Source organism: Triturus cristatus, chromosome 2_2, assembly GCF_964204655.1.
Source record: "Triturus cristatus chromosome 2_2, aTriCri1.1, whole genome shotgun sequence".
In the NCBI taxonomy this organism is placed as follows: domain Eukaryota; kingdom Metazoa; phylum Chordata; class Amphibia; order Caudata; family Salamandridae; genus Triturus; species Triturus cristatus.
Window position 1 is genome coordinate 1,005,228,784 of NC_140582.1, and position 14,334 is coordinate 1,005,243,117.

Sequence of the window (14,334 nt, forward strand, 5' to 3'; positions counted from 1 at the left end):
ACTATGGCCTCATGGTATATATCACATTACCAGGATCCCTTGATGGCAATCTGGGACCATATTACACAATTAACCATTATATATATATAAATATATAGCGACACAAAATATTTACCTGGTTGTGCAATGCATCCAAGGACTCCATTTCCAATTTTTCCAGTTGGTCTTCATTGAAGGCACTATTCAATTCTGTCTCATGTAGTCTGAAACAAATTACCGAAATAAATAAAATCCACAACGAAATCTTTATTTCCTGTTTCAAAATACTTAAAATATATGCATCATCTATGATCTAGAAATACTCTTCCTGTAAGCTGCCTAACTGTATTTGAGCTATGTGAGGAGTTGAGAGTGGAAGGGGAGCTATTTTTCTGAAATACAAGGTGCATGTGGCATGTCAATGACCAAGACAATACTGAGAGAATTATTTTTGAATTCCTCTTACAAATTTGGAAGTCATTTGGGGTGGTCAGAGGGTGAAAGTATGTGGTGGTAATGACTAGATGGTAAAGACCTTAATACCATCTTTGTGATGTGACCAGCCTCAATAACTATATCAAAAAAGTTTCTGATAATATTCTTGGGCCAAGAAACACCCTCACCTCTGTCTCCTGGCTCCTTCCCCTGTCGCACCCCCACGCACTTGCCCCCTATGACCCCACTCCTCCCCATGTTATCCCCAATGTTTAGGGAAGTTACAGCTTTCAGGAGGATAATCCTAGCAATACATGTTTAATGAGAGTGAAGACCCTACTGATCCGTAGACATGGGTCCACCTACATGATACAATAGCATAGCTATGTCTCTGCAGGATGTATGTCGTTACAACGCACACTTTTACAATGCATGCACTTACAACGCATTTTTTACAACGCAACATCCACTACAACGCATTCCATTACATAGCATGACACTACAACGCATTTTTAAAAACTACCTTTACAACGCATTCCATTACATCGCATACTACCTTTACAACGCATACCATTACAACGCATAATATTAAATTGCATTTAAGGTAAGTATTGGATAGTATAGGGGTAAAAATTACTATTCTAACTCCAGGGGGTGCAACAGTAGGGTAAGTGTTGGATTGCGTTGTAATGGTATGCGTTGTAAAGGTAGTATGCGATGTAATGGAATGCGTTGTAAAGGTAGTTTTTAAACATGCGTTGTAGTGTCATGCTATGTAATGGAATGCGTTGTAGTGGATGTTGCGTTGTAAACATTTTGTTGTAAGTGTAGTGCGTTGTAATAGTTTCGTTGTAAAGGTTGTTCACCGTCTCTGCACCAACGGTAATGGTCTTCATATGCACTCTATGGTGTTTTAGTACCTTGTCAACAGCCCCAGGTCGGGAACCTGCATTGCTGTAAAATATAAAATTCAATATAAAATCTAATTTAAAACCCGGCCAAATTGAAAGTTCTCACCAAACTAAATAGCCATTTTTTTTACGTGTTCCGAGTCGTAGACGAAACATCTCTGTTACCAGCAACCGCAGACGATGTTCCCAGAAGTGCACCTCGAAGCATATGTGTTCCCATCCAACCCCGACAGCAGCTCCTGAGGGAGTGACCACGGCCAGTGGAAAATCCGCTGAACCAGAGACAAAATCCAATTTACTAGGAGGACAAGCATCCCGGGGAGGGGGCTCGTAAAATGTGGTCAAAAGCAACCAAATACGCAGGGGACAGTGATACAAATGGGCCTTTAATGGGTCTACCAGTGCATTTATGGTGTACTTAAGCCCCTCGGCGTAAGTCCAAGACACACTTCAAGGTGCACAGCAGACAGCGGAATGCGGCTACATGCAGTGTAGCCCAACAGGCCGGAATTATGTTAACCAATGCTTGTTCAGTTCTTGATGTTAAGGTGCGCCGAAACATTAGTTCCTGGCACAGCAGCACATGTGGTAGTGCCAGCTCCACTCTGTTTTGAAATGGGACATCAACGGTGGAGCAGAAAAAATGTAAATCATTGTCCCGGCAATCAGGAGCAGGACGAGCGGAAGACCACCAGAAACAATGCAGAGCATGGAATGAATGAAGGATGGAATAACTTGGAAAACCTTCTGGAAGGTACTAACCATTCCAGACCCTATATGTTTTTAAAACGTGCGCTATTCCTGTCCTATCAGACAAATAAAAAATACAGTGCACCAGCTCCCCAAGATGTAGTGGGAAGTTAGTGCATAGTAGTGACTATCTCTGAAGAGGACCTGCCAACCTGGAGATCAAACGTCTCTTTTGCAGATGTTAAGGCCACATCCTTTTGAAGCTGTAAGGCTTTCAGTTTGCTCAGGGCATCAAAGTGAATGTTTAAAAGATTTATTGAAGGCCAGAGCATTGCCTCCCTAACTGTATGGGCTGATGGAAACAGTACTTGGGTACAGCAAGTAAGTATGGAAGAAACAGATAAGCGATTCCAAGTTTTAGACCGCAGAAACCTTGGCCATTAAGCAGTAAATAACTCCCATTAGGGAGTAATCTGAAAACCGGATGAATCGTGGTCACTGGGGAACCTTTCAAATAATGAGAAAGATTTGCCATTGAAGCATTACAGGCCCTGTGAAGTGAAACATCCTTGCAAACTAAGGATCCACTTAAAGTATTCTCGCAGTCACAACTGCTGAGAAAAACGATTATATATTAAAATATTATTTTGACACCGAAATTTGAAAGGTAGTTCCCAATACCCATGTACCCTTCCCCTAATGCTTCATATCTGCCCACTTGGTGATATCGCAGACAGTATTGGAAATGGAATGTTGAGATCAGCAAAGTGATGTACACGTGGATTATCCAATCCGTGGACAGTGTTTCCGCATAGTGAAAGGTAACTTCTCTAGCTTTTTTCTATGTGTAACATAGTGTAGCTTGCATTCTTTTTGTACCATCAGTATTGGCTGTTTTGTGAGGTGATATCGAGAAAGCAAGCTTGCAGCATTAATATGTCACCACTGCACGTGGCCAGAACGTAGTGTTTGAAGTGTGCAGATCAATAACATAATACACCTAGGTTGTGACTGTCCATGTTGTAATGCGGACATATCTTGTTGTATAATGTTTATTGCAGATGACACTATGTTCCCCAAAGAGTATAATCTAGAGGATAAGGTGGTCATACCGTTGTCAACCACTGCCAGAGCTTTTTCTAAATTGGCCCTGTCAATTTCACGCAGTCTTTCAGCAGTTTCCTGCTGAGAAACTTTACATATCTCATTGTTTATTGCATAAAAGAAGCGCTTTTGATGTGGTGTACGAGGACTTAATAAAAAGTCCCAAAGTTCCAGGTCATCCAATAGAAAGGACAAGTGTTGTTTCACCTGAGACAGTGTGGAAGTTTTTAGTCAATCAAGGCACAACTTCAACGTTGAAAGTTGTCACCACCCGAGTGTTCAGACTGACATAAAGCAGGTCAGGCCTACTGATCTTGAAACGCTTGGTTCTACCTAGGAATTGAGCCTGACATACGTTAGTGTGTAATGACTAAACTAACCATCCCTTTCAATTGGGGTCGCATGAATTGTGTGAACCATTTCGTGGTATGGTGTCTAATGTTTTCTCTTTGTATTTTGTAAAACGTTGACAGTTTTCAAAACATGCAAACGTGGGAATGCACGATGTGTTCAAATCTTTTATCTTGGATATTCCAAGACATGATGTCTTTTGCACAGTTTTATTCAGGAAAACCACTTGATGTGGTATCAGGCATGCTGTCAACAAAGCCTAATGTCCCTGAACCTGCCAGTCTTTCATTCCCCAAACTGATTTTACATCTATAGTGTCCTTCCAAAATGCAAAACCTTGTTCGGACTGCTGGGAAAGAAAGAAAGCAGAATATATCTGTTAGCATATTTTTCCTTGCAAGCCTATAATAATAATACTAATAAGAATAAGAGGCCAGTTCAAATGTGTCATACCCAGAAAAATAAGCAAACCTATGAGCAAATGTTTTTGAACTCCCCCATGGTGGTGTAGGGCAATGTTCCCATCGTGTGTAATTAAAAATAGCACATGGAGTGCTATATTTACTTGGCCCCCCTTGTTTTGCCCCTTACAGGTATAATATGTGCTGATTTTAATCTATCAGCACATGGTTCACAATACCGTGATTATCATTCCACGTGATTCCATAGATGTTACTAGCATCCCGCTTTCAATTGCAACTTGATGGACGTATGATGTGACTTGAATTTTGGATATATACTTAAAAATACAGATACGGTAGGCATAAGTGCAAACTAGGATGTTCATGGTGCACATCCATAGTTGGATAGGTTATATATTTAGGCTTATTATGTGAATTTTGTCCCATTTGGGATCCTTTTTTTGTCCCACACAGATTGCTGTCAATATTGTGTGAAGACAATTCTATATGGTTACTACTAATCTCCTCTCGCCTACTATGAATAGCGAATGGTAGGTTACCATCCTTTTATCTCTGGATTCTTCGATTTGGTGGCACACATTACTTCACTTGGGTCGCTGTATATGGTTTCGTTAGCTTGCTGGTTTACGGTGTGAGGTTGCACTATATGTTTCTTCTGTTTTCATGTTCAAAAGATGTGGATGGGCTGAGAGGTCAAGTCGTATTTGGTTTTTATTTACATCCTACTAGGTTACGCTATCCTTTGATGGTGTGACCTTTTATTACCAAACCAATGGAGACACAGTTTTCAGTAGGATATCAGTGAATTATCAATAGACAACTTTATCTTTGGTGCCTTTTTATTATTATTTTTCCTATTTCTAGCAACAACCCTCTCTGTTGCTATTCTCTTTACTCATTATGATTCGTATTCCTCTCTGTTGCTACTCTTCATGAGCCTTATTCCCTCTCCCTCGTTGCTCTAGTCATATGTCTATACAGCTGGGCTATTCAATCTTTTGTAGAGGTTGCGATTTATTTTTGTACACAAGTGTTGGCCCCATGGGGTTGGTCTCTTTCTAAATGTTACATGTACACATCACAGTGTTTTTATTGATTGTTTGTATTGTGGTGTCTAGGGATTGTGTGTGCGTTTGATTTATATGTTTTATTTATGTATATATATATATCTATGTTACGTATGTTATGTACATTTCAATGTATTGTATACGTTATTTCTATTTCTATTTCTAATTTACAGCCCTGAAGAAGTCCTGCGAGACAGGACGAAACGCGTTGGCTGTGGCTTTTAAAGAGCAAAATAATAAAGAAGAAACTTTTTCAACTTGAGGATCATTTGATTATAACTATATGTAATGATCTGTTCTCTTTGAGTGGTGCAGCCCTGATTTAGTTTGTTTGTATGATTTGCCTAGGAAAGAAATAGGGGTGTGCTCCTGGACAGGGGGCACTTTCAGGAGTGTGCACACAGGTTAATCCATAATTTTTTGATTTGTTTGGCATAATCATTTTTGATTGGTGCCAGATCTTTTGCAATAGGTCCCCTGTCCAAGTTGTGTTTTTCCACATGGAGTACTTGGTTTATGCAGAATTTTTTAAAATCAAAACATTTCATCATAATTAGATGTACCATCATACAATTCATCAGATGAAAACACAGTAGAATGCTCTAGATCTATTAGCATTTCATGCACTATAGCAATATGCCAACTATTAGAAACAGTACTAGGGGTAGTGACATAATTCAATGATAATTTAAACGGATATAGAATTTGTACAAGTTCATTGGAGCAATACACATCATACAATGCCCTATCCCAAATAATACCATCAGGAACTGGAATAACTGAAATGATCACCAGGTAAATGTCTTTTCATTCACGGTGTGATGGCTCATGTGGTTTAGGGCTGGGTGCTCACCTCCACTACGCCAGTCGAGTGTGTGGAGTTTTTGCCACTTCGTGCTCCCCTTGGAGCATGTAGTTTGCAATAACTCCGCATAGCAGTGTTTACCAGCACCCTACCCTGTCCACCAGTAGTATGCATTGGATCATTCTCTCATGGGTAGATTCATACTTGCATCAGCAGAGCACATGTGATAAACCAATCACCACTGATGTTATCACTCAGCCTAATTAGATTCAGGGCCTCCGCAAAGAGCTCGCCTGAGTCAGTATAATCCCCCAGCTCTTTCCTGTGAGTGATTTACACCTCAGAGAGAATATACTTAATTCTCTACAGCTGCCTCCTGCTAAAGAGGTGTAATGCCATTCAGAGGACCCATGCAAAGAGATTTATTGGAGGGTTCTTGGCTAGTTGTCTAAAAGATATTTTACATTCAGCTTCTCTAGTTGAATTTTCCTGATTTAGTCAAAGTTGGCAGAACCATCTTGTTACGGGGGGTGATTACTATGGACTGGCCCCCTTCGCTCTGGGATAGATTGCTTCAGTCTCAGAAGTGTAGTTACACAGTAAAGGCTGGGCTGCCCTGCTTAGTCACGTAAACTCCAGTGCAATGGACCAGGTGATAGTCATGACAGAAAGGGAGAAGGAAAAGAAGGTTGCCCACTGTCAGAAGAGGCGATGGAGTGTGTTGATGGTGACTGCTGCTCTTCTAATTCCCTTTCTCACATTCTTAGCCAGAGCCTCCCCCTCGGCCGAGATCGTGATAAAGCGTAGGCGCTGCACATAGTGACAGTCACAGGATAGCACAGTGCAGGAGTCCGAGCAGCCCCAGGAGCTCAGGCTGAGACAGAATAGAAGCCAAGATGCAGACGGAACGGAGAGCCCCTGAGGATTCCTGCTGCATTGCCAGTTGTGATGGTCAGTCAGTCAGTCGACAGTCACCACCGGGTCAGTTAGTTAGTTTGCCACAGCTGTGCCTGTGAAAATATGTACGCCGCACCAGAAACCCTATGTCTTCTTCATACTGTGTTATTGTTTACTTTGTCACAGTAATGAAGCTGAACTGAGTGTGTTTACTATCTGCTGAAAGCAGTCTGAGCTCCCTAGCTACCAGTGGTTCTACAGTGACTTTTGCCGAAGTTGGGGGTTTGGTGCATCGCTCAACTGCATATGAAGAATGTAAAGGTGTTAAATGAGGGCATTAACATGATTGGTGGCTATTTCTGAGATGCACACGAGGGGGTGATATACTTCCAAACCTACTCCGCCCACTCGCTGAACTCTGCGGAATCGCACAGAGTTTTTTGTTGGGTCTGCGGAATTCCTCGGAGCAAACTCTGCGAGCTCTGCCCAGGCCTGATGTTCTTTGAGAACCAAGTTCACCAGTTGTACTGCAGAGCATTCTGGGAAATAGTCTCCATTAACAAGCAAGACAAATAATGTCACCAAACCAATCTAGAGGACCAGGAATGTAACACAATTGCAATCCAGTAATGTAACCACGGAGTAACAAAGTATGTCCTTTTTAGCCAAAGATAGAAAAATTGCACTTTCAGCCTGAATGGTAGAGGTGGCAGTGGTGGGGATCCGAAGCATTAGAATAGAAATCCTCCAAGTCGATGAAATAGCCAGAGGCAGTTCAGTCTATTTTTGGCAGCTCAGCAGGTTTTGTAGAACTGGGAGATGACTCGATCTGTGGTATGTTGACGTAGACCGTATTCTTGTCAGGATTTCCAATTGAAATCTGTGTTTCTGTACTAGTTGACTGTACATTTGTGGTAGTTGTAGCTACAGGTAGAAGCAAACTTAATTGTTGTTGTTTGTTGTGTCTCGTTGGAAAGACTATGCTTCATTAGTTATTAAAGTTGCCATCTGAAATTCTGGTACAGTAGCGAGAGGAGGAAGGTAGCTACCTAGGAGCCCACATGGCTTACTGTTGAGAATCGACCACATAGTGTGGTTTGATCATATCTAAGGTGACAAATCATTTGTCTTTGTGGCCAGCAAGGAGCGGTAGAATTACAGTTCTGGTACCTTCAACTGTCAGGACAGAAATGGATGCTCTGTAAGATGGCCAAAATTACTTTTTGTCCATGATCTTTTCCCTGACCAGATCCCCAACCTTTGGGATCTAGCCAGGCCTCACCGGTACTTCCTTCATTTCCCCAGTGGCGGTGCGTTTTACTTGGACGTTGTTTTGTCCATCCCGGGAGCCATTCAGTTCCTGTAAAACAGCCAAACGTTCAGTGATGTCAAACGGTGTTTCCTCCGCCACTGTGCTGGGATTGTCGAGGTCTTATACATCTTTACCCCGAATAGGATCTCATAGGGAGTTCAACCACCCAGGGATTTTCTAGGCAGGTTGTTCAGTGCCCTCTGGACCCCCATATAGATGATGCACCCATTAGCATCCTGAGGCCGGTAGCCTTGCTGTTAAAGACTGCTTAAGTCACGGTTTTTCCTCTTCACAACTAAATTTCCCTCAGGATAGTATGGGGAAGAGAGACGCAGGCTCAAACCCAAACTTCACATGCACTCGTTGTAAGCCCTAGCGGTAGGAATGTAGTGTGCCTGCGGCATATGCCCCTATAAACATTTGTAGATCCATGTTAAGGGTTTGGGCGTCAGCCAACTGCTGTGGCAATACCCATAGGAATCGAGAGCTAGAATCCACTGCTACTATGATGTACTCGTAAGCCCCATCCGATGACAGAGGATCACAGTGGTCCAGGTAAACACAAGCCAGAGGCTTGTTCGAGATCAGAAGAGGTGTGTGTGGTGGGAGGGCCCCAGTGGACCCCTTCATCTGCTGCCACATGTTGCATTTAAGGACAAAGTCCTTGGCCTGTTTGTAAAGACTGGGCCCCAAGCAACAATGAAAGATCTTGTGTGCAGCTAGTATCAAACCCATCCTGAGATCAGTGCTTGGTATTACTCCATGTCCCACTCCAGGAATGTGAGCATATGGTATATTTTGTGCATCTAACTTGTAGGAGTATTTGAGTGGAAAACCATTCAGCAGGTGGGTGTCACCGCATTCAATGTTGACAGCCACCATGATGTCTCTGTCTATCTTCTTACCTGATCGAGGGATTGCAGGAACCGCAGAAGTACGAACTGTTGGTTTTGCGGCTTCATCAGCCATGGAATTCCTGCAACGTGTACACCAGGACGTTGATGACAATGTGCGGATCACATGAGTCTGTGGCAAGCAATCTTTCAGCTTTGCCACCTGTTCCCAAAGCATATTTTGCTTTATTGTGCAAACCTTTGGGTATATAGATATTCATTATAAGATTGGACGCAGTAATACATATCGTGTACAATAAATATGGGGAATCCAGGACCGTATTTCTCACTGCCAGTATTAGGGCCCTAAGTTCAGCCAACAGCGCAGTGCAGTCACCAAGTGACTGCGTGCAGGCTTTCTCATGGTGGAATTCTCCACATTGCATGCTGCCTTTTACAATCGCACCAGCCGGTGAGTATTGATGCTTTGTCCCTACGGCAGGCTGGGCAGAACCATTTGGGTATATCATGTAATCATAGCACTCTAGAGGCATTATTTCATTAGGCATAGGATATTCTTGTTCGTACTGCAAAAAGGAATGGGTTTGTAGTGTAGAGTCAAAATTGTAGTCTACATCTGTTGTGGTGAGCAAGTTAGCCCATTGTATCCATTGTGGATGCAATCTTTTGGCATTTAGAACGCTGGTTCTGGTGACGGCCTCCATGCTCGGGACTGGGGTAACGACAATGATTTATTTTCCGAGCCAGTGCTTGCTCTCTCCGCACAGAAGTTTGTACTCCAGTAAGTATCTTTTCTATAGGTGCAAAATGCATTTCAGCATTGGTGTAAAGATGCGATTTATATGCAACTGATACTGTGTCACCTTCATTGAATGTGACGTACGTATACTTGGATGTTCCATCAATGATGCAGCTCACCAGGGTTGTTTAGTTTACACATGTGCATCATGTCAGATTGAATGTAACATAAGATATTTGTGTGTTCCTGAGTCCAATGTGTGCTGGAAAAGTCAGGACTCATTAAGTCATAGAGGGGTTTTACCCATTCTGCATAATCTAGAATGTATGTTCTGCCAAAATACAAAAATCCCATTATGGATTGTAATCTCTTTAATGTAGTTGGCGGTTAAAGTAGATCACTCAGTCAGTCAGTCAGTCAGTAGTTCTTTATTCGGTGATTAAAAAACACCATAAAAGTCATATAAATACACACAATGTAATTCATCCTTAAAAACACAATTAAATCATCTTAAGAACCCTGACTGAAATAACAGATCATCAAGGGGAAACACAATTGACTCACCCTCGGTCCATTAACTATATTTATATTGCATTAGGGCCACAGGAAAAAGCAGATCACATATAACCATAATGATCACGTTGAAACCTCCCCTCTAGTTTTTCTTCGTCTCAGCACAACTTTCATAAAATTCATCATACAGCATAATGTCAGCGGCTCATGAGCTTTTTGTAAAAAGAGCAAAGCAGATTTAGCTTGTGTCAGCTTAGTCCTTTTTAAAATTTCTTTTAAAAACTTCCGCCGTGGCATTAAATAAAAAGGACAAAAAAGTACAAAATGAAGGGTGTCCTGCGGAGACCTATTGTCGCAGCCGCAGGCACCCTTCTGCTCAATTGACACAGTAATACCTGGCGGGTCTGTCCGTAAATGTGATAAAAGATTGAGCCTAAAACGACACATTAAAAACCTCTCTTGGGCGTTATGCATGAGATAGAGGTAGGGTTCCATCCCCTCAATAGTCTTAACCATGTTATGAGCAATCACTACACCTTTGGACCCTTCCTCTAGTGTTCTTTTTGTGTCTCTCTGGGCCATGAAGGATCTCTTTAGTGTCATTTTATCTTGAGTAGTGATTGCTTCAGGGTTTGTGAACAAGTCTTTGCTGCCTAGTCTATCCAGGTTAGACTCAACATATTTTAGCCAGGGGATGTTCATACTTTTATCTCTTGTCAGGCAGTCTTTTAAAATGATTCTGCTCAGTGCGGCTTCTGGGTTTGTCCAGATTTTAAGCCAAGTTAAAATGGGTCTAAACTTGACCAGGTCTTCAATATAGGGCCTCCCCAATTCTCTATGCGCGATAACAGCTGGAATACTCTGGGGTAATTTTAAAACTGACCTGAAAAATGTATTTTCCTCGCGCTGCAGCTGATCCGTATTTACATATCCCCACACTTCCGCACCATACATGGCTTTTGAGCAGCAGATAGAACTGTAAAGATTCATGGTTTGTTCCGGGGACCATCTGCCCAATCTCCTCCCATAACTCGCTATGGCTCCATTTGAAGCAATTAATTTCCTGCATCGCTCCTCCACTAAAGGGGAGAATTTTAATGACTCGTCAAATCATAGCCCCAAATAGGTGAAGGACTTCACTTTTTCTAGAATATGGCCCCCAATCCTATAAACAAAATTGGGGCGAGATTTATTGCCTACTGACATCACATAAGATTTACCAAGATTGGCCGACAGGTCTAAGGCTTCCATAAACTTGACAAAGCCGTCAATCAGTGTCTGTAGACCTTTTGGGGTGCGAGCTAGCAGCACCGCGTCATCGGCATATAATAGGACCGGAATATGACGCGATCCTACTTTTGGGCAGTCAGTGTTTAGGTTAATTAAACACTGCTCTAGGTTGTTGATATAGAGGGTGAATAAAAAAGGGGCAAGGATACACCCCTGCCTTACTCCACTAGTACATGCGAAGGCTTCTGTTAGCCCCCCTCAGTGTTGTAACGTACCCTGGCTGTAGTATCTCGGTGTAATTCTCTCAGTATGTTAATCAGCCCTGGGTCTATTCCCCACTTACTCAACATCGTCCAGAGTTTACTCCTGTTCACATGGTCGAAGGCTGCCGCCAGATCTATGAACCCTAGATGAATAGTTTCATTGCTCGTTTTGGTATACTTTGCGGCCAACAGGTACAGGTTAAGACATTGATCACTAGTAGATCTACCAGATCTAAAACCATATTGTGTGTCTGAAACAATATTATTGTCTTCAGACCATTCAATAAGTCGGTTCAAAGTGGCCCTTCCTAAAATCTTGGCTGTTACATCGATCAACGAAATTGGCCGATAACATTGGGGGTTATCCCTATTACCCTTTTTAAAAATGGGGACTATAGCTGCTGTAGACCAGGACCGGGGTAAACCGCATGTGACTGCTGCGTTTATAACCCTTGTAATAATTGGGGCCCATAGGTCTACATTACTCAAGAATAGATCCGGGGGGATCCCATCTGGGCCCGGAGCTTTGTTTTTAGTCAGGCCCTCAATGCCCACCCTGATTTCAGCTAAGGTGAAATCCACTATCTGTATATCTGGGGTCACCATCTCTTCCTCTATAATGGGGTCCTTGCAGTGATTATAAAGGCCCTGAAAGTGTGCCAGTCACTGTTCAGGCAAAATATTTGGGCCAATCTTAGGGGCATTATCTTGAAAGCATGGGTTATTTATTAAACTCCAAAACTTTGTGATATCCTTTTTTTCAGCCGCCTCCCTTAGGTCGGCCCATGTTGCATCCTGCAGGGCGAGTTTCCTCTTTTGGACCTCATTCTTATATGCCAATCTACACTGCCTTATTTTCTCGGAGTCCCTCGGCTTGAGTTTCAGACTGCCTTTGAGGTCTCTAAGGGCTCGTGAGCACTCAGTATTAAACCATCTTGGCTGATTACCCCTTTTTTTTGGCACATTTGTTGACAGTAACCCATCTACCAAGTTGGTTAGATGGCCAAATGCTTTCATTAGTTGAGGGCCCTCAATGTCCAAGTCTAAACAATCTTCAATCGGTTGTTTTCCCTGGTCCATTAGGGACCTATAAAAATCTATGCCATCTAGTTTTGACCACCAAAGGCGCCTACCTTGGTCAGTCGCACTCATGACAAAGCCATCCTTATAACTCTTTCTCCCTTCCATATGATAAAAAAGCTCCATTATGAGGGGATTGTGGTCACTGAATGGACTCCACTCGATATCCACTGACATAACCCAGTTTTTTAGGAGCCTGGAGACTAAAATGTGATCAATAATTGAGGCACACCCTCTTCCCTTAAAGGTAGGAGGGAGGGAACCGTCCCTCCCCACCGTCATTATATTGACCGTGTGCTCCAAATCGTGCTTATCCATGATCTTGCTCAAGGCCCTCCCCTCCAGTGTATGGTCAAAGTGGGGACCTTTCCTAGCTTGGCAATTGGACCATTCGCTCTCAACAGGAAACAGGTGGGGGCACAAATGGGTATTAAAGTCTCCCATAACTATATGCGAAGGGGTCTTTGCCCCTATTGTTGTGGGCTGCTCTTGTCTTAATCGGGAGTCTAATTCCCTGAGGATGGGGTTATTCTCCCCTCCTCCTCCTGTGTTATAGACATTGAGCATACTTAGCTTAAACCCATTCGATCTGAGTCCCAATGAGTGAATATGTTGGGAAGACCCAGTGGTATTTGTCCAAACACCTTGCACCCCCAAGTCTACATATATGGACAACCCACCTTTGGCCCTACCTGAACTAGATTTCGTGGCAGGGATAAAAAAACATTTATAGCCTAAAATGTGAAAGGGACTATTGTCGGTAATCCATGTCTCCTGCAAACGAATTATCTGGAACTGCCCCATATATTCTCTCCATTCCAGATTGTTAAATTTGCTTGCCAAACCAGCCGTGTTCCATGAAATAAATCTCAGGCCTCTCTTTACTAATAATTCACGTTCCCTAACTATAAGGCCTCTACCACTTGATAGTGTATTAAGGCGTCCTTCTGAGGGTGGTGTATACCTCCTTACCGTCCCCCTATCCTGTATAGTGTCTCCCACTTGACCCCTTCCACATAAGTTGTTTTGAGGTCTAAAATCATTACTTATTACCGGGTGTGCTATGGTCTCTGGCACCCCCGACACCTGCAAGTCCCTTGGTGTTCCTGTCTTTTCTATAGGGCGACTCTCTATAAATGATATATCCTGTAGTAGTGTTCTCTGTGCACCTCTTACTACCTCCCAGTTATGTGGTATTCCCTCATTTCTATACTGTCCCTCTATTGTAAGAGGGGGTGTTAGTCAGTCATTATCCTCTAGGGCCACCAGTGGACTAAACCTGTTTCTCCAGCTAGGGTGTCCTCCATCCCTAAACCCCATCCACCCTCCCGATTGGTTCAAATCCCTCCTGTGAGTTGCCTGGAGGCACTCCCTTCGGTCATCCGTGTACTTCAAGAACCCCTGTGCTCTGGACTGTCTAGCATAAAAATAGCTTAAGGGCAAAGGTCTTATATTGCTTACAGAGTACGTTGATTCTTCATTCATAATATGTGTCACAACGTTCCTGTCCCTAAAATTGGCGACAATGCAATTCCCGTCTATATCTTTTCTCCTACTGCCAAGCCAATTTACTCTTCTCACCAGTAAAATTTCACCATCTATGTCCCTTGGCAACGGTTTGTTTTGGTTCAACCAGTGTATGATTTTATTTTTCAGTTCCTGGCGTGATTCTTTCTGCTCTC

General features: G+C 42.7%; 1 protein-coding gene across 3 annotated transcripts in view; it reads right to left on the reverse strand.

The window, feature by feature from the left end:
* EVC2 (EvC ciliary complex subunit 2) overlaps nt 1-14,334 on the reverse strand; it is a 608,136-nt gene that overhangs the window by 168,978 nt on the left and 424,824 nt on the right. For all 3 annotated transcript variants that reach the window (XM_085642436.1, XM_085642435.1, XM_085642434.1), the window contains one exon: nt 116-203. In XM_085642436.1, coding sequence (XP_085498562.1) covers nt 116-203 — 88 coding nt within the window. The remainder of the gene's footprint in view (nt 1-115; nt 204-14,334) is intronic.